The sequence below is a fragment of the Falco cherrug genome, chromosome 5 (genome assembly GCF_023634085.1).
Source record: "Falco cherrug isolate bFalChe1 chromosome 5, bFalChe1.pri, whole genome shotgun sequence".
NCBI lineage: Eukaryota > Metazoa > Chordata > Aves > Falconiformes > Falconidae > Falco > Falco cherrug.
Genome location: NC_073701.1, coordinates 9372395 through 9392104, shown reverse-complemented (window position 1 = coordinate 9392104; position 19710 = coordinate 9372395). Strand labels below are relative to the sequence as shown.

Below are 19710 nucleotides of genomic sequence, written 5' to 3'. Positions count from 1 at the left end.
GGTTTCAGCGACCGTTAAGTCCCCGAGTAATAAGAAAATGGTTGCTGCAGGAAGCGCGGGCAGTTTCCATTCTCTCCTTGCCAGGGCTGAGACGAGCACCACCTGTCACATCCACTGCCTTCCAGCGGCATCAGGGCTGGCTGGAAGATGCATTGGTACAGTCAGAGGTGAAGCCTTGGGAGCTGGGGTTAGAGATGTCTATAGTCTTGATAAATTACCCATCTATTCTCTCTTTTTTTTTTTTTTTTTTTTCATTCTTTCCATTTGCAGTACCTACCATGTCACAGTCAGCACAGGTTCTTTAACCTGCAGTGTATTTCCAGCTGGTGCTTTCTTCATTAAAGCAGGAATCCCTGCCACGGGGGTTGGAAGTTGGAGAACCAGACCCCAGGCAGAGTTCTCCTATGTGTGTCTGTTCCTGCACTAAATGGGATGCCCCCCTCCAGGGCACTGCCAGGGGTCTCTCCAGGGAGCCCCAGGGCTATTGGGGTCAACAAGGGAAGGCAGAAAGGTCTCTGTGGGTGTAAATAGCCCACAGCTGTGACACAGAGCGGGGGAGCTATGGACATGCACTCCTGCAGCTGCTTTTGTCAGAGCCCTGCCCCAGCAGCCACCACATCATCGTGCAATGCAATGGGACAGCCTAGCTGTCTGGTGGCCGTGGTGCTGCACAGGAGACAGTTTCTACTTCACCACCTCTTTTTCTCCTCTCTGAATGACAGGGACTGTGAGTCCTGGAGACCTGCCTTGTCAGGAGGGCTATGATGTTCACCCTGTTCAGGTTTGAGAACATCAAACCTCAGAAGCTGGGTGCAGCATTGCTGGGTGCTACAGTCACTGCAGTGTCTGAACCCCAAAACCTCTAGGTCTGGTGGATCCCTATAACCATGCTTTCTAGAGAGTTTTCAGTTCAGCTAGCAGAACCAGGATTATTGCATTTAACATGAGCAGATGAACTAAATGTAGTGGTTGCTATCAGGATGGCAGTGAGACAGGACAGTTTTTCAGAAAGTGGGAGCTCATCAGACATAGATGCTACAATAAAGCTACATTATCTTAACATCTGAAATGCCAGAAAAAAAGGCATGTAGTCTAATTTTTATGTCTACGCTTCCTCTGGAAGTAGTAGTGAGAAGCCAGACCTTCCAAGGACCCAGTATCCCATGCTAAATACATGGGATTAATTTTCTCTCAGAACCACCCAAATTTTAGGTGGCTAAGCAGGGCAGCTGCTCACCCTCTACCAGTGCAAAATCCATTGCTATATGCCATAGTAGGTCCCACTCTGTTCCCATTCCTGTTTCGTAACTCTGCCTCCAGCTGACTCCTTTGCCCCCTTTCCCTGGTCAGGGTGTCCCTGCTGCTCCTCACACTTCAGAGCCCACTGAACCACAGGGTGGCACCGATGGTTTCACGGAGGGGTCTGTGTACATCACTTCAATCTCCCTGATGAAGACCATTTCTCTTCAGCTCAGGCTCAGCTCCATATGCACAGATTGTACAGGACGTTCACCTCCATGGCTTCAGCCTCCTTGGCCCTAATGGGCTTTCCCAGGGGTGTGGATTATGGGAAAATGACCGAGATGTCATTTTCCCTTTTATTAATGCAAGAAAAGTCAAGCCCATCTAATGCCACAAGAAAACCAAGATGACTGTATTTCATTAGCTTCCCAGTCACCTCAACATACAGAGAAAATTAAACGTCACCATTCATTACTTTTTCCTCATGTCTGCTCTGTTTTCCCTGATTTTCGTTTATAACTGCAGTAAGTCAACAAGAGTACTGCACTGGCAAGTCCTTTGAACGAGCCTATGACTGAACGTCAAGGCTGTAACCATAGGGCCTCTATCTCCATTCCCACTGTTTCTTTTACCTGGACATGGAAGGAAATAGATCTAAAAGTTGTTCTCTGTCCTCTTCAAGGAGAAAGTAGCTGCTACTACAGGCTACTTCTGACCTGTTGGCTGGTTGGACCGCACTGCATAAGCCAATGCTTTTCCTTCCCTCTTCCCACCACTCACGTTGCTAATGTCTCCTCTCATCTCCAAAATATAATACCTCACTTCCTACTTTCCAGAAGCACTTTTCTGCCTTCACGCTTGCTGGTCTTGAGGTTCTGGTAAGGCAGACTAGAGAAAGTGCAGGAACGGAAATTTAAAACACAGCTATGATACAAATTATAAGGTAGGATATAGAATATACAGGCTTCAGAACAGAGGAATAGAATACACCTTAAGAACCTTGGATACTGAAGTATTTATCTCTGTTTTCTTCCCCAGTCCAAGTATTGATACTTTTCTGGAAGTGCTTTTACTTCCATTTGGTACCCAGAATTTATAATTCACATGGTGATCATAGCCTCCTTCTGGGGACAGAGGCATTTCTTTCCTGGAAACTGGTCTCAAGCAGCACATCACTTTTGATTCTGGCTGAAATAAACTTATTCAGTGAGCTGCTTTAACCTGAAAAATTGGTGGTTTTGGGAAGTGCCAGTGATTTTGCAGTGGATCGTGCTCTCTGTTCATCTGCCTGTAACTGTTGGAAGCAGAATTTCTTTCGGTTACTCTGGATTCGTATACTCCCACTGCAGTACTACTCTTTCTAATGACAATACTGTACCCGCTGTTTAAGGGTGCTGCAGAATGTATGTTGCAGAGATTCCTCTTTCCCCAAATAGAAGAGGATCTAGAATTTTGGAGAGGCAGAATTCAAATGTGGGCAAAAAACCCTAAGATCTTGATGTCCAACGGCCTCTGAATAGAAATGATTTGGAGACTAAAGCCTTAATTTGAATGACTGCTGGCTTTGAGATTGGCACGTCTCTGAAGTGTCTTCCATTTTTTAGGTTTACCGTGCATGGCTGGAAAATAGCTGAAACTGGGATACTTGCAAGAAAGGAAGGATCTTTTTAATGAGTCCTTATGCAACTTACAAATGAACCTATGAGAAAAATTACAGTTCTGCTGAACTTGAAGCAATCACACAGGACTAGACATTTAGGCCTTCCCCCCCCCCCCGTTCAGAAATGTCTGAATCAGTTCTTGCGATGCTTGTTTATTTAACACAGGCTTGCGTGAGCGTGTCACTGTTGCTCTATCAGTCACCCTTGGACTCCCTCCCTTTGCAGCTTTCTGTGTACATGTAGTGTGTGTCCTCAGCACCTGGTCCTGAACACTACTTTCAGAAGAAGCAGTTGAAGGAGAGTGTCTGTGTGCAATTATCACTGATGGGCATGCCAGTTGCTTGTGCTGCCTGAAAGCTGCTTATCTCAAGTCAAACCTTTCCTTTAACAATAAAAATGATCCCTGTGAACTGCCAACACGGAGAAGGCCTTTGGTAACAGAAAACAGCTTAGTGCAGCCTCGACAAACACAAAACAAAATCTGGATTTGTACGGAAATTCCATTTATTCAAGACAGTTCTTGGTTACCTTTTTCTCTCAGGATCCCATAGTCAAGTTTTACAACAGTGAAAAGCCCCAAACTGTCCTACGCCTCCTATTCCACCTCCCCTCTCCAACAGCCCCTTTCCAGAAACTCAGTCCAGGAGCTTCCCACATTGCAAGTACTTTGAATTGTTGATACAATTCAATACAATTGAATAATTGCTCATTACATTCCTCTTAGTATTCCATTTGTAGCAAAATATTCCGAGTTATGACAGGTAGCAGCTTTTGAAATGTAGAGTATGAGTTCTGACTTCATTTGCACCAGTTTTCAAGGGATAACCTTAGTGCAGGTGGCTCTGGAAGCACCCGGGTGTGAAACTGGCATCAGTGGAACCTGATTCAGGATTAGCGTCTCTACACACAGCACCCCAAAAAGTAATTCAGTGACACACCCTGCCACCTTCAGCACCATTATATAATGCTCTTTTTACAGGAATTTCTTACCAGGCTGCCGCATCATTCACAGCTGGACTTGAAGACCGTAAGGCCATTCCAACCTAAATGCTTCTATGATTCCATGACTAACATCATTAGCAGGCAAGATGTGAGAGGCAGAGAAACATACAACCCTCTGCTGACGTACCTTCAGTAACCAGCCAACTGAAGGCTCCAACAGAACTTCTGGCAGATGTTGCCGAGGCAAGTGAAGTTACCGCCCCCAATTATGGGCTCTACCCTTCTGCTGGAGGTTTCTGCAACACAGCACAACTGAGAGAAGATAACGTAGACTCTTCACACGCCCCCCAGGAATGCAGCAGCCGAGGGCTTGTGCTGACAATGCCTAAGAAGCTTCAGCAAAGGGACACTAGCAAATGGTAAACAGAGCAAGGTCTTAAAAAGATCGGTCAGGATGAGTTTGGTGCAATGCTCTGGGTGATGCTCTGTGTTGAGAAAGGAATGCAATTAGAAAAGGTTCCACTGATGATGTTAAAGGAATGTCCTCTGAATAATTAGAAAAGATATGGTGGGCGCCTGAAGGAGATAAGGAGACCATGAGTCAGGAAATCGTTGAACAGAGAAAGTTGAAAGGTTTACTCCACCTAGATCCCGTCTATTATGAATAGAATGATTAGATGTCACGACCAAATGAATATGTATATAAAGATGTTGTAACCTCTCACGAAAACTTTTCACTGAAAACTTTGGAGCTAGTTTGGCTTGTGCTAGTGTAGTGTAGTTAGTGTAGTGGAATGAAGCTGGGTTAATCAGCATTGATAACATACAGCTGTGGCAGGTTGGCCCATGTGGATAAGGTACAGCTGTGGCTGCTTAAGCAAAGTGGTTGAGAGCCAATGAGGAGAGAGCAGCCAGGGAAGAAGCTGAGAGGAAGAAGCAAGAGGAGAGAGAACACAGGCCCTGGATGAGGTGGCAGCAGAGGGACTGTATGAAGGGTATGCTGGTATGAGGTAGTGAAAGACCTTGTTGCAGCTGGATGGTTTTGAGTGCTGCAACAGGCTAGCTCCCCAATGCTGCATGAAATAAATACCTCTGCTGCTCAAAGACAAAATTAGTCTCTGAGCAGTTACTCTGCCCGTTTTGGCACCAATGGTGGCGGCTCTCATGTCCCAGTCTGCTACAGCTGTCTGCTTAGAACCTTTTTTTCCTGCACTTTGTGTGTAAACACTGCAGTCTCCAGTGTCAGGAGATTTTGGGCACGTAGTGCTTGCAGGGGGTACAAAAAACCCCTGAATATGCCCTTTTCCTCAGTATTGTGCACTAGACTGGTCACAAATAACCCCGCTGCATTGGGGTGGGGGTGCTTTTGGCTTTTTTGCACAAGCTCAAATTTTAGCACGGACAAACCTGGTAAATATTAATTTGAAAGCCCCCACAAAAAAAGGCGGCATACGAAAGACTTTGTAGCCGCTTCCTTTGGTAAATATGGAACTTCTCATCATTCAGACATAGGAAGTGTTGACAGCAACGATGGCCACGGACCGGCATGGGTGCAAACTGAGGACATTAGCTTCATTAAAAGAACACAATTTCAACTGAAAGTCTTTCTATATAAGCATGCATAAGTCTATGCAGATAGTGATACAGCATAAAGTTCAGCAAAGTATAAAACATGTTTCCAGAGAATCAGAGGTGTCCTGGCTGGCTGGTGTCTCTGGCTGCTGTGTATCCCCAAGGCCACGTTCTAAGAGGAAGCAGGATACGAAAGAGATCCTTACTTATCAGAAGATTAGCAACAATCCCACTCAATCCTGAGCTTTGTCAGCCAGCACTGGTAAATATTGTAGGTGATCTGTAAACTGGACTAGCACACTCCTGTCCTAGGAAAGGCCACCTAGAAGCACGTTTTGGAAGCTCGGACAAATCCTCTTCTCTCCGATTTAGGCTGATGGTCTGAGACAGCATAGGTGCAGCACGTGTACCATCACTAGGCTGTATCAATGGATAGTTAAGTCATCGCTTTAGGGAAGCCTGACGCAGATGAAGTACCTAGGCAAAGAGCATGCTGATGTAGAAATAACGGAGTCATACAAGTAGGCACAGTCGGAGTGATTCTGTATGTGGAACCTGAAAAAACACAGAAGAAAACAGCCAGTTTCTACTACCGAGTCAAATATTTTAGCCTGCGCTAAAACAAAAGCTCTGCTGAAGTAGTTCCCAGTTGATTTTGGTCCCTTGCTGCAAAAAGCAAGGCGAGTGACAAGTCATGTTAGAAAAGCCTGTTTAGCTCATGCAGTGTTACATGAATCTCTGTTTCTATGAACAGTCCATAGCAGGTATCATACAATAACAGGAGGAAAGACAAAACACAGCTCATGATATATCCTGCCTAGAATTACTGAGGTCATAAACAGTCTGGTGACAAAGACAAGGGGAACTGCTGTTTGATGAGCCTGACACAGAGCTGTTGTAGTCCACACATTCTCTAACGTAAATGGGGAAATCTGGGTTGTCTACAGGTTGTGACAAACTTACTGAAGCAGACAGGATTTTTCTTACAAAGCTGCTTAACCCATCTGAAGATGATTACTCCCTCATACCTGTCACTTCATCCTCTTTCATCCCTAAAAAATGTATGCATATTTGCTAGATACTGTGTATTTCAGGAAGACAAGCACAAAGGATCACAATGGAAACCAAAAATTCTGAAGATCTGAAAAACAACTGAGAAGTCTATATTATGTACTGAAAAATATGTATAAATGAAGGTAAATAGGGATGTTCAATAACTTTATCTTGATGTGCTGAGCTACCAAAAAAAACCCCTTTTGAATCAGGGACTTCCCTACATTGGTGCTGTTGGGAGTCAGATCGACAATAACTGCAAAAAGTTAATTTGCAAAGTCACAGTTATAAATCACAGGAAAAAGAAAAATCCTGATAAAAATAACATTATGCTGTAAACCCTAATACTACATTTGCTTAAGTACGTATTAAACAATCACAAGGAACTTACTTGTCCATCTCCAAGGCAATACCGTTCTCCCAGTAGTATCTTTCACCTATCTTGCGCAACCCAATCCAGGCCTCTTCAAATTTCAAAAGCTTAGTGAAAGCCTGCTTTAAAAAAAAAGGCATTTTTTATTTTTGTCATCATGAAGTCTCACAATGAGAAGCAAATTCTTCCTGTGAGTTTTGAGGAGGACTAGTTCATCACTTTGTCATCTAGAACACTCCCATAAGCATTTCACTGAGAGTTAAGAGCCTAATTCTGCCTTTAAATTGACCATTACAGTATAAACTTCAGTTAAGTTACTCAGTTCTATACCCTAGAAAATTACTACTGCTCACTACATGCAAAAATACCCCCCCACCATGTATTAGTTGTCTATATATGTTTATCAACCTCTATATATGCAGCTTGGTCTAAATAGGCTGGTACGTACATGTGTTTCTTGCCTTTCAGATGGGCCTGTGGGAACGCCTCTCCTTCCCAATTAGTGTTTTAAGTAACTTACTTTTAAAGGTTTACTATCTGTGGATTTACAGATAAAGAATAAAAGACAGTTCACTGCTCCAGAAGCCTGCAACTTATATCAAACACAGCAAAGAATGATGGAGGACAACAGGAACAGCACTTGCAATGGGTTAATATTACAGAACTCCCTGCAACAAGCTATCTATCATTAGACTCAGTGAACTTAAAAATTAGGTAAATATTAGTTGTCAGTCTGGACTCTAATGGATGTGGAAAGAGTGCACCGTTATGCGCTTCCACTCTCCTCTAGCAATTGCAATTCAATACAGTTCAGAAGAAACTGCCTCAGGAGGGTCCCAGTGCCATTTCTGTAGGTTTTGGTGTATCTTCTTCTGATACGGCTCATGCTATCCAGCGCTGGAGACCAGACAACACATACCATAGAGCACTGATCTGGCCCAGTAAGCCAATGTCAGTGTTCCTGTGCTTTTCTTTCATAAAGTTGTGTTTACAGTTTGTAGCTGTAAGCTTTTTAAGCAGCAGTTTAAATAACACCAATTTCTGCCTAGCCGGTTATCAGCTGTGTATCACAGGCACTGAATTAGAAGTGAAGCTTTTAGATGTGTAAGGAAGAGAGGCATTTACAAATTTGCTAAGAGGTGATCGCTCACAGGGCAGCAATGCAGAACGGGCTTGTTGAAAGACGACGATCTGTCAAATGTGGTTGGAATTACTGTAGAAGAAAGGGGCCTCACGACGGGATAAAATGAGAGACCACGTTCAGTAAGGGACTCATACATGACGAAAGAGCTAGGCCCTGCACCCTTCTCATTGTTGAAATTCTTATTGGTGCAAAAATATTTATTAGCTCAAGTAAAATTCAGATGCGACTTAATCTGTGTAACTTCACTAAGGTTTCCTCCATTTCCGTACCTGCTACACCACTAGTATGTACCAGCCAACCGGAAAAGTAGCCTTTTGACCTCTATTCAACAATCACAGTAACAAGAAAGCTCAAACATCAATTTATCCAAAAACTTTTTGATGAAAGTAATTTCTCATTGACAATACTCAAAAGGCAGCAGATCTCCAAAAGCACACTACAGTTTTAGTAGCATGCAGTAGCAAGATGACACTAGCACTCACAGACTCAGTGCAACTTGGTCCACAATACAGGCAAATCAAAATATTTTTTAAAACTTAACAGCATGAGAAAATGTTAAAACCAGCTTCAGAAGAGGTATATTCCCACCACTGGTATAAGCATGTGTCTCTAAGAGACATTACGGCGTATCTAAAAAAAGAAGCAAGCATATAAAGACAGGTAATTTCCACTATACTGAGAAACGGTTTTAAATGTTCAGTTTCTTATAGAAACCAAAGTATCCATTTATTTGTCTGTACTGGATGTCGGACAGACTCATACCTGCTTTGAAGGTGAAGGTCCATAGGACAGAAAAGTAAAACTAGGCAAACTCTTCATAACACAAGAGCTTTTCATAGTCGCTCAAGTCAAATGCGGGCACCAAGCAGTGCGGAGTGTTTAGGCACTGCTGCTGCACCTGCTGCAGTCAGCTAGCCGCTTACAGTAACAAAGCAGTACTTCCCACTACCTGAATTCACACAGCTTACTGATTTTACAAAGACTTACAGGATAAGCATTGCATGCCAAAAAAAAAAAAAAAAACTTTGTCAAGGAAAGAGGGAGATACAGAAATTGTAGTCTGTATTGTTGTTGGGTTCTTGCCTCATTACCATTTCATCCGGGCTTTCAAAAACAGCTAGCGAGGATCCATGCTCAGTACAGAAGGTCTGACTAGACGTCCAGTTTTTTTGCTCCTCTGGGAAGAAATAACATTTCTCTCTGTAACCTATCCAGTCCCTGGGGCACATCCCAGGTTTTGCACCTACAAAGGCAAAGAGAGAACAAAATTTCTACCTGTTAAGATATTAGCATTCATTAGCATAATTCAACCTAAAATGTAGATTTTTCTGAAAGCAAATGCCACACTAGATGCTAGAAAAGAAGCCAAAGGAAGGGCAAGGGTCCTAAACTTCCCTGCCTTCCAGGCACTGTCTTCAGCTGAGAAACATTAGGAGTTGGGGGATACAGCCTAATCCTAATGATTACAATCAGTAGAAAGTGTAGGGTTTGGAAAACACTCCTGAATTTCGGAGAATCAGAGGTATTGATAATTGACAATTTATACTTGACACATTTTAAAGCTGACAATAGGGTAATCAACCTCACACGGTTAATTTATTGATCAAATTAATTTTAAGAAATGAAGTTGTCTGAACATCTAAGACTGGTGAGGTATTTCATGAAGAAAAGTTGCTCAGATTTTGCATCAGACCTTAAGCATTTGACAGATCTATGTGAAGGTAAGTAAATCAGGTGTTGATATGATGCTAATGAAAATTGTCTGTTAATGAAGAGGTGAAAGTTATTACCACTTTGGAAATAATGGTTTGGAGAATGGTTCATTGGAGTTGTTCAACAGCGCGTTTTGATGCCCTCTCCATCTTCTTTCTGTCACAGCTCTGTAGGGCTGACAGGATTCACTGGCATGTTTTGTTTCGGTGACGTTTAATTTCTTGCAATGAAGATAATCAATTTCCATCTACTTTGGTTTCTATTTTCCAGACAAAAATAACCTGCCCCGATTGTTACTGAATGGTTACAGTGACCTTTTCTGTGCAGCATGGTGTCTTTTATCATACACCCAGGCTCATGCAGTGTATAAAGCATATTTCCCCGAGTCATCCTGCTGGGATTGAATTCAGACCTTCTGCACCCAAAGGGCAACTATCCACTGCTTAACCCTGGAGATGGCCAATACTGAAATGAAAGTGACTGGCTGTTACACGAGTAGAGAGGCTTACAGAAAGTGAACTGCTCTCTTCTTTTCTCATCAATTACATGTAGCAAAGAGAGTAGCTGGAGACCCCTTAGCAAATCACCTGTGAGCACTGCCCTCAACCCCTGAAAGAAAATGTGACTGATTCCATTTAAGTAAAAGCCTAAAAAAGCAAAGAAAAATCAACAGGGACAGATGTCACCATCATCCTCCACCCGCTTCCATGTATGTGCAGAGGACCTCACTACTACACCCATGTTGCAGGGGGCAGCCCACAGATATATTTAATGCAGAGATTCAAGAGCTCCCTTGCAGACGAGGCTGTGGAGGCTGCATTGAGATACTCGTGCACGCCGTGACTTGGATACCTCAGGTAGTACCGCAGGCAGCACAGCCTTTGCTCCTACAGAAGGGTTCTGCACAGGACAGCAAGTGCACATCTGGCCTCTACTGTGCCAGCGGGAGGTAGGGCTGACTTCTTAAAGCTACAGCATGTAACACAAATGAATTTTTTAAAAAGAAAGAGGCAGAACGATCCCCAAAGACTATTTCTGAAGAAGATGAGGCAACTGCTATTACCTAGTCGTCTGCCAAGTGTGACAATAAAGGAGCCCTCAAGCCCACATATATGAGCAGCCCACACAATAAGCTTGGAATCTATGTCTGAAGATGTGATGTCAGCTTTAGTGCATGCACTAGCTGGTATAATCAGCTAAGTTTCTGGTGACAAGCACAGGCAAGACATGCGTACACCACGGCCAGGCAAGAAACTACACTCTTATGACCAGTAACAATGCAGGGAAAAGAAACAGTTTACCGCTGTATCATCTGGATTTTATCTGCAGGGAGAATCCTCTCTCCTTTTGTATTCTGCCTGGAGGCGTGGAGGTTATTCCATCTTATACCAACATCAAAACAACTGAAATAGTGATGGAAGTCCCAGGTTTTGTCACGCTGCAGGCACTGCAGAGTACTAGTATCAGTGTGTTTGACCGCTGTGATCCTGGACCAGTCAGCAATCAGAGGAAATCTCTCTCATATGGAAGATGTTCCAAAAGCTTACCAGATGGAAGTCTGCATTTAGTGATGAAGGAAAGCACCAGCACCAGCACAACTAGCAGAAAAACTGGCAACAGACAGAAAAAAAGAATCATTAAAGGTTTTGTATATATGAGCATTTAGGCTCAGTCTGTATTTCAGTATTAAATGAGACAGCAGCAGGATAACCGTTCATTTAAGCTCCAAGTATGTAAATCAAAGCACTGTTAAAGTCAACCAAGGCACCCTGAATTGACATTTATGTACCGGACAGTTTGATAAAATGATCAGCTATCAACTAAGTCACTTTTTTTTTTATTTGTATACAACCTAAAGTTTTCCACAGATGTGCAGATCCCTGTACAGCAAATTTAAGTCTTCCAGTCCCAAGTTTATCACCTCCTCTATGTTCTGCAAACCATTTAGCAAGAACCTCTCAGGAGGCTGAGAACTCGCAGGTCATGCTAACTCCAATCAAGCTACACCCACATTTGGAAAACAGGATTCTCACACAATTCACACATTAAAAGTTAATGTTCGTAGCATGGCTGCAGTCTTGAATCAAATGTCTTTTTTCTTTGTCACAAGCAGTCCTTCATGCACAAATTTCAGTGCAGATGTGCAAGCTCATCTGTTGCAAACTACTTTCTCTAATGAGGCTTGGCTTCACTTTCTACATCTTGTCCAGGAGTATTTCATACAGACATTACTACATGGGAAAATGTCCTTTTTGACACAAAAGGATCAAACATGAACAGTTGACACTTGGATCAAACAGAACAGTAATCTTAATTTTTGTGACCACAGCTTTGACCAGAAGTAAACTCCCAGGGACCCGAAACTAGACTTGGAACTAGACTTCAGGCTTCCTGCAGGAAGCTGTCTTACCACACACGCAATATTTGTGCTTCTTGAACCACTCTTCAAAGCATCTCCTTGTCCTCCACACGCATGAACTAGCTTCCACGCCTTGACTGGCATCTTGTTTGGCATTACTGGATTTTGCATCCTCCAGAAATGCTTGTGTCATCTGGGCGATCTCAGTGTCCACCTACAGCTGGGAAACAAAAAAGAAGCTATGTTTAGTGAGTTCTTCCCCTGCTGTCCATAGATGAGTGGAAACAGTAGAAATCCCAAAGCTGCCTTAGTCATTGCCTGTACCTGAGGGGATGAGGGCAGCGTGGACGGAGAAATGAGAAAACAAATCGAAAATGAGGAGCTTGTGCACCACATCTGAGGCCCACCAAAAGGAGAAGGTGGGCCTCAGATACACTGTACATACCCTCCTCCCCAGGGAGGGGAGTAATGGGGAGTGAGGACTGCAACAGAACAAAGGGAAGGACAGAGCAGAGGGGAACAGGGTGACAGGGAAGGGATGGGGCATATCAAGGCAGGAGGGAAAGGCCACAAAGCACAGAGCTTTCAACTTCACCACTACCTAGCTTAAAGTAGTTTCATCTGCATGTGAAAAGCTAGGGCAACCTCCCAGGCAAGACTGAACCTGGTCTGCAGAGGGAAGGTCACTGTACCCTTTTGTGCTCGCTCCAGGGAGTGATGTTTTCCTCCGTTTTTCTGAAATCCCACTTTCAATCACATAAATTTAACAGGGAGAAGTCACCCAGAGAAGAACACGCAGCTATAAACATGACTGCATCAGTGCAAAACCATCAATTCATCTTCATGAATTAGGTTATAAAGATCATAATGATGGGGGGGGGCGGGGGGAACCAAAAACCTCTTTAAAGGTTGTAAACCTCAAAAGCCTCTTTGGAGGCTTCGACATCTTTACTTTCACTACTGTTATTATTTATCTTAATTAGCGTATGCCTAAGAGGTCGCTTCAACTCCACAAATTCGTAACTGTAATTTGATGCCTGATTCCTAAGAATCAGCTTCCACTTGCGCTCGGTCCGTCCTACAGGAAGAGAAAGAAACTAAGGCTTGGAATTCCATCCCCAGCCAGCTGCTCTTCCCCCAGCGCCTCTGCCGACCGCCCCGAGCACGTCCCCAGGGCGCCTCGTCCGTCTCGCTGCCCGGACGGCCCCGTCCGGCCGCGCAGGCGCGTTCGCCCTGACGCTGCAGCGGGCTGGCGCCGGGGGGGGGCTCACAGGCGGGACAACGCCCACGAGCCGCCACGGCTTTCCGCGGGGCGCAGCGAGGCGGCCGGGGGGGGGTCGGGCGAGCCACCCCCACCCCCCCCAAAACGCTGCTTGAAGGCAGAGGCTCCGCGGCCTGACGTCTGGGAGGCCGTTAAACTTAAAAACTAACGGCTGCGACTTCTCAGTGAGCCACAAAGCACCACACTGACTGTCCGCGACTAAGTTTCGCCCCCAGGCCGCGGGCACCCCGGCCCCGCCCGCCCCGCACGGGTACATCGCCCCCCCCCCTCGGCCCCACCGGCCCGAGCCGCCGCGGGAGCCGGCCCGCCCCTTCCCCGGCGCTGCGAACGGGGTCTCCGCCTGCCGGCCGCCGCCCCGTGGGCACGGAGGTGCCGCCGCAGCCCGACCCGTTGCGGCTGCCGCGCCCGCCGACCCCTTCCCCGCCGCGCGGCCCCGCCCGCCCCCTACTCACGCCGTGCCGGGACCGCCGCGCGCGCCCCGACCCTTCCTCCAGCCGGCGGGAAGCGAGGAGCCCGTTGACCCCTGCGATGACCGTGGCCGGTGAATAGCGAATGCTGTGCCGCTTATCTACAGGGTGACGCACCTGCGTTTAGTTAAAAGTCGGGAAATGTCCAGGGACCCTTACTGCCGCATGGCGGATGCGCACGCGGCCAAGTCCTTGGGTCGGTTGTCGCTAGATGGGACGTTTCGTCTCAGATTCCCGTTGCACGTGCAACGCAGCGAAGATGGAGGCTTTAAACATGACGCCAAGGGACGGAGCCTGCGCAGAGACCACGCCCAGGGACACTGCGCAGGCGCGAGATGTGTCAATGATTTCTCAGAATTGTAGCGAATATGTAAATGATTTCCCGGACAAATAACGGATAGCTATGAGTAAAGCAGGGACTGAAAAGACCCCTCGGCGTGCAAGACTTTGGTGAAGCGATCCCCCGTGCACCCAGCGCTGCCGAATAAAGACACCCTCCGCTCGCTCGGATGTTGGTGACGGATTCTTTCATCCCCCGGCGAGAGGCGCCGCTCGGCCCTACTGGCGCAGCGATGCGCTGCGGCGGCTGCGGCGCCTCCGACCCGCTGCTGCCCCGGTTGCCGCCTGGCGACGGCTGCCCCGCGGCCTGCAGCTCGGCGGGGCTGGCGGCGGCGATACGGAAGGAACAGCCGCTCGGGACAGCGGCAGCTCCCCGGCGGCAGGACTGGCCGGGTGAGCCGGGCGCGACGGGACGGCGGCTGCGAGCGTGGCCGGGAGGAGCGGGGCGGGCTGGGCGGGCTGGGCGCGGAGCCCCCCGCCTGCCCTGCTCCGGGCGGGCGCCTCGGGGGCTGCTTCTGGGGGATCCGGTAGCTTCATCCCTCTGCTGACCTGGGGGGTTTTAAGTGCTGGAGCCCAGCTGTACGCGGGGGTCTCGGGGTAACCTTAACGGACATCGTGCATCTATCTCTGCATGGGTTGTTTTTTTGACCGGACTCTTCTGTTTCTTACACGTGCTTTACTCCCTAACGTGCACTTCTTTCGCTTTTTAGATACATGCGTACCGCTCTCTTTTTGGAGAACAGTTGCAGGAACTGTCATCGTTGTTTCTGTGATTCTGCTGTGCATGAGGGTTACCTTAAGTGAGTGCGTCTATTTGTATAAAAAACAAGCCCTGGAAATAGAAATTCAGTGCTGCTCGCCGTCACTATGCGCTCATTGTTGCCGCGATCTTTCAGCGTTCCTGTCAGGGCCACTCCCGTCCGTTACGGCCCCCTAGAAAAGGAAATTGAAACTAATTGCACGTCTGTTTGTTCTTGGGCAGTTGTTCCCGATAGCATTAAACTGACTTTAATTTTTCAGTTTTGCAGCAGGATTTCATTGTACTGCAGCACAGCAAAATGCTGATGCGTGACAGAGTTCAGCAGGCAGTACTGGCTTCTTGACCTGGCTCTGGCCTGTTATTTTTAGAGCTGAGTATATTGAGCTGCCCCCTGTTTAGGGTTACATTTTAGCTGCTTCAGGGTAGGTAACTAGTGTCTAGGTTTGTACTCTGTCAAAGACAGCCTTCTGCCCTGCTGTGCCCACCCCTGACGTCTCCAGTGTAGCTGGAGCTTTGCACTTGCTCCTGTCGGAGGCTGTTTGCTGGCACATGCCCAGCATGGGATCAGGGATTACTGCACCCACATAAGCTGGGTATCACTGGAGAAAACTGAAGACTGAGCACAATCCTTCAGTTGCATTATGTTCACGCACCTCCTGCTTAATTCAGTGCAAGTCACAGATATTTTTAAGCTAGAGGAAGCAGGTCTAGAATGTGTAAACTTGTATACAATTGTATTTTAAATAGGTAACGATGAGTAAATAACATTATTTTCATTTATTCGTTTGAACAGAAGGTCCACAGCTGGAGACGTGCCCTGATGACTGGCTGTACTACCAGAAGAAGTGTTACTATCATTCAGAAGCTGTAGCAAGTTGGAATTCCAGTCAGGAGTCCTGCTCTCGCTATGGCGCTTTCCTTGCAGTGATTGACAGCCACCAAGAGTTGGTAAGGTGTCCAGCATTCAGTGTTATGTCTGTTGCCCTAACAGCTTCTGTAACTCCATCACTTGTTCCCTTGCATAGCTTGAAACCCAGCATATATATGTGTGCCAGACTTCTTTGCCACCAGTCGGTACAACCTGCGGACTTTTTTCAGTGCGATGTGGTCTGTTCACTAAAATCCACTGAGAAATTCTGCTGCTACCTTAGAATGCATTGCAGAAATTTAAAAGGCAAACAATGTATAAATGTAAAGTCAAGTCTGAAAGAATATAAAAATGGAGTTGTGACTCCACATTACTAATAAAGGAGGATTTAAATTTAACTGGCAGTTTACGTGTCCATTTGAAGTCAGGCAATTTCACCTGTTCTCTCCTCTCATATCCTCTTAATGTTCATTCCTTCTCCAGGTACCCAAAAGTACAGTCAACAGCAATTTCCACACTAAATACAGCTCTAAACTAATTTTGAGCTTACAGACCACTAGTGGACATTAATGTGTTTTATCTTCTCGATAACCCTTTAAGTACACACTTCTTTAAAAAGGAGCTTTCATTAGCATAACAAATGGTTTAGTGGCCCACTAGGGAACAGAAATGTGCTGTTGGTTCAGTGCAAAGTAGCCAATCCCTCTGTTTCCACAAAAGGCGGAGACTGGCTGTAGTTATACGATGCAGGGACCCATGGTATTGAAAATACCTGCTTTGTGCAGTAGGTTCTACCTGTGGGTTTTTGTTGTTTTCAAACCATTTTTTTTACTATGTTCTTTAAGTCTTCTCTGGTGTCCTACCAATTCAGGGTGTTCTTTATGGCTGAGAAAAACAAAAGAAAATAGCACTATAGCAAATGTGTTTTCAGAGACGAATATAGGATCGTAAGGAAAGAATAGAGAAAGACTTCGTTTTATTCGTACTGCAGACAGTAAACTGTGTATGTGCCCTTGAATGCCCTGGAGTTTGGGTTTAGGTAGTCCCAACTGACATTATGGTCACAAATATAGGGAACAGGAAAACAGAATGAACTCACACACTTTAGAATACAACTAGTGTCAAGAGTGAAAGTGCGAAAATTGGGAAGTTGGGGGATTTTAAATGTGTGACTTGATTTTGATGGAGACATGACATCCAAGGAATTATGGTGACATAAGAGTCAAGGCAACCTGTGCTACATCAGGCATTGTGTCCCTGCTAAATATACGTCCTTGTACTGAAATGCCATTCTCATGGTGATACAGTGAAACCATTGTACTGGCTGGCTATTGTGTAAGTATGGTATTTCTGGTGACATATGTGGATGTTTTTAATTACAGGGTGGGGCAGGGTATAGGTGGATGGTCAGTAACACTCCGCATGACTACCAGCTAAATAGCTGGGACCTCATTGACTATTAGTAATGGATCTAGGGATTCCTTTAGTATTTCATCTCATTAAATTTAGCAGTAAAACCTCAGTGACCTGTGAAAAAAAATAGTCCACCACTGTGTATTCTGTGATGCAGTTTTTATATAAGAAGCTATATAATCATAAAAAAAAAATCTAATAGCCATGTCATTTTATTCTGTATTTTGTCTAGAACTTTATAATGTACCGACTACGCATAACAGACTTCTGGATTGGGCTGCGCAGGAAAGGAGGCAAATTCTTCTGGGAGAATGGAGAGTCATTTGATACAAAGTTGTGAGTTTTCTTTCAAATTTACTATGTGGGAGGAGAGTCAGTAGCTTTTTTGTCCAAGTAAAAAAGTTATTCTGTGTTACTATTCTACTGTCGATAAACCGGCATATCTTACCAAATGAGGGCTGTCCTATGGCTGTAAAAATGCTAATAGTATGCTATAAAACTAAGTTATGTCCCCATAGAAGTGGAGAAGGGGCATCATTGCCTGCTTTTTCTTGTGTTTGCGTAGCAGCTGTTTGGTTGTGCCTAGAGTAACTTGTTTTCGTGCAGTGGAGTGGATAACATTTGCCTTATTAGGAAGAATTACCAACATTAGATATTGTAAATTGTTTGAATTCCCTTGCCCTGTTGGTCTTGCAGGATTGATTCAACACTCAGCCAGCACAGACAGGGCTTCTTAAGACCAACTGAGGTGCTCGGGACCACGTTGCAAGGTCACTGGGCTGGGGGGTTGTGTCTCAGAAGGCATTGCTTTTGCCCACTTTGTATCCCAGAGATTGGCTCTCTTTGCAGAGACTCAGCAAAATCAGTGGGAAGTGGTGGCCGGGCCCCAGTCTGGCCTGGAGTACTGCTGCCATGGGTCCCGCAGGGATCCTCACTCTCTCCTGCTCAGGAGAATCGTGCCTTTTGTACTTACAACACATTGCAGACTGTGAAGTACAAGTACCTGTGGTGCATCTCTGTGGGGATCAAAGCAGCTTACTTTAATAGAAGCTGAATCAGAGCATCACGATGTCTTCCATGTGCACCTGAATTCTCATCCTTCCAATGAGAAGTGAGGCTCATTTTTAATAGTTCTGTGCTTCATTCTCCACCGTCTTAAAGACACCGTTTTACAAAGAATAAGAAATAAGTCTTCTAATTTTTAGACCAGAGTTCTGCTCTAATTTTTATTTTTCTCTTGGCTTTTTAGATTTCATGTCAATACAACAAATGACGGAAACTGTGTCTGTATAGATTCACCCTTCATCTCTACGAGAAGGTGCTCCTCGCTCAGGGACTCGCTTTGCACCATTGATCTGTTTAATGCCTAGACAAACTCTTAACAGGGAACAGCTGGCTGTGCAAATACAGAGCCTTTCTCTACAAGAAGTCGGAATTCAGAATATTGAAAGTTCATCATTTCAGAAAACGGACGTCTGGTTGCTGTAGGAGGTCCATGAGGGCAAGAGGTGCTGTGGCAAGGATCATACCTAAACTTCTCCAGGAGAAGCATACAGGGAGTAATAGTGACTCCATGTGAAAGAGGCAATTAGTTAAGAAGTGGCAGTACCGAGAGGAAACAAAGATACAATGGCTGTGGCAAAGAACAAAAGTTGCATCTTGGTAATACAGTTTCATTGTTGAAACTACTGAAGAACACAGCAATGTATACTTTCATTGAGAACTCTCCACTTAATAAATGATAATAATCATTATATCTAATTATCACTTAAATAATGCAAAGCCTTATTTTTTAAAGCAGCTAAAAGCATTGTTGGATGGACATGAAGGTCTTACTGAAAACACAGTTCATAGTGAACGCAGTGATGTTTTATCTGGTCCTCTGGAGCTCTGTAAATCTTTTTCTGAGAACTTCCAGTTTGTCTTTGTGGTAACTGTGTGAAATTTCATAAGGTGTTTTGACTTCCCTCCCCTTCTTTTCCCATGGGTGCGGGAGGGGGCCTGGAAATCAGGACCGTAGGTGGCAATCAGTTAGCTGAGGGGAATGTGCTCGAGCTTGTAGGTCATGAACCCTGGGAGGACAAGGAGTGTGAACAGATAGCAATTAACAGGATGAGTGGGAACAGGTAACAATTAACAGGATGAGTCCTGCCGAGGGAGGATAGGGGAGTGAGAGTGAGGAAGGGATGGGCCAAGGAGAGGTAACACTTTGCTGTTAATTGATGACTGTAAACACTTACTTAAAGTGTCCTTTGTTTGTAGTTAACCACCAATCAGGGGTTGCCTAGTATGTAATGGAATCACTCTGTTTAAAGCGCGCAGCTTCTGAAAACATATAAACTCGTGGTTGTGTACGATAAATCGACATTTGCTTGCATCAAGCAGCGTCCCAGCTCTCCATCGCAGCTCATGGGGTTTTCAAATGTGATTGGTCTCATAGAATCATTGAGGTTGGAAAGAACTTTGAGATCATCAGGTCCAGCCATTAACCAAGGACTGTATGTGATATCCAAGGATATAAG

At 45.3% G+C, this 19710-nt stretch overlaps 2 protein-coding genes across 8 annotated transcripts; one reads left to right on the top strand and one right to left on the bottom strand.

Moving 5' to 3' along the window:
* Positions 1-3385: 3385 nt before the first annotated feature.
* On the bottom strand, positions 3386-14131 carry LOC106631580 (C-type lectin domain family 2 member L-like). Of its 6 annotated transcripts, none has more exons than XR_008732418.1 (6): positions 13794-14104; positions 12111-12279; positions 11248-11310; positions 9079-11147; positions 6862-6965; positions 3386-5972 (listed from the first exon to the last, which is right to left on the bottom strand). XR_008732418.1 is itself a non-coding variant. In XM_014285697.3 (6 exons), exons 2-6 carry the CDS (start codon positions 12250-12252, stop codon positions 5867-5869), a joined length of 567 nt encoding a protein of 188 aa, XP_014141172.2. In that variant the 5' UTR covers positions 12253-12279; positions 13794-14131; the 3' UTR covers positions 3386-5866. The 6 variants fall into 6 exon arrangements, 3 of the variants coding, with proteins under 3 accessions (XP_014141172.2, XP_014141171.2, XP_027670830.2); XR_008732419.1 differs by having other exon boundaries at positions 9079-11103; XR_008732420.1 differs by having other exon boundaries at positions 9079-9230; positions 11002-11310; positions 13794-14091.
* A 40-nt stretch (positions 14132-14171) lies between these two features.
* LOC102046563 (C-type lectin domain family 2 member L-like) lies at positions 14172-19565 on the top strand. Of its 2 annotated transcripts, XM_055711687.1 has the most exons (6): positions 14172-14540; positions 14858-14947; positions 15701-15855; positions 17421-17524; positions 17885-17958; positions 18438-19565. In XM_055711687.1, the coding sequence occupies exons 1-6, from the start codon at positions 14318-14320 to the stop codon at positions 18479-18481; spliced, it is 690 nt and encodes a 229-aa protein (XP_055567662.1). In that variant the 5' UTR covers positions 14172-14317; the 3' UTR covers positions 18482-19565. The 2 variants fall into 2 exon arrangements, with proteins under 2 accessions (XP_055567662.1, XP_055567661.1); XM_055711686.1 differs by lacking the exon at positions 17885-17958.
* The last annotated feature ends 145 nt before the right edge of the window (positions 19566-19710 follow it).

Coding starts and splice junctions, on each gene's coding strand:
- LOC106631580 (XM_014285697.3), bottom strand. CDS start 12,252: ATGACACAAGCATTTCTGGAGGATGCAAAATCCAGTAATGCCAAACAA. Junction 11,311..12,110: donor GCACAAATATTGCGTGTGTG/GTAAGACAGCTT, acceptor GTCTGTTGCCAG/TTTTTCTGCTAGTTGTGCTG. Junction 9,231..11,247: donor TAAATGCAGACTTCCATCTG/GTAAGCTTTTGG, acceptor TTGCCTTTGTAG/GTGCAAAACCTGGGATGTGC.
- LOC102046563 (XM_055711686.1), top strand. CDS start 14,318: ATGTTGGTGACGGATTCTTTCATCCCCCGGCGAGAGGCGCCGCTCGGC. Junction 14,541..14,857: donor CCGGCGGCAGGACTGGCCGG/GTGAGCCGGGCG, acceptor TTCGCTTTTTAG/ATACATGCGTACCGCTCTCT. Junction 17,525..18,437: donor GAGTCATTTGATACAAAGTT/GTGAGTTTTCTT, acceptor TTGGCTTTTTAG/ATTTCATGTCAATACAACAA.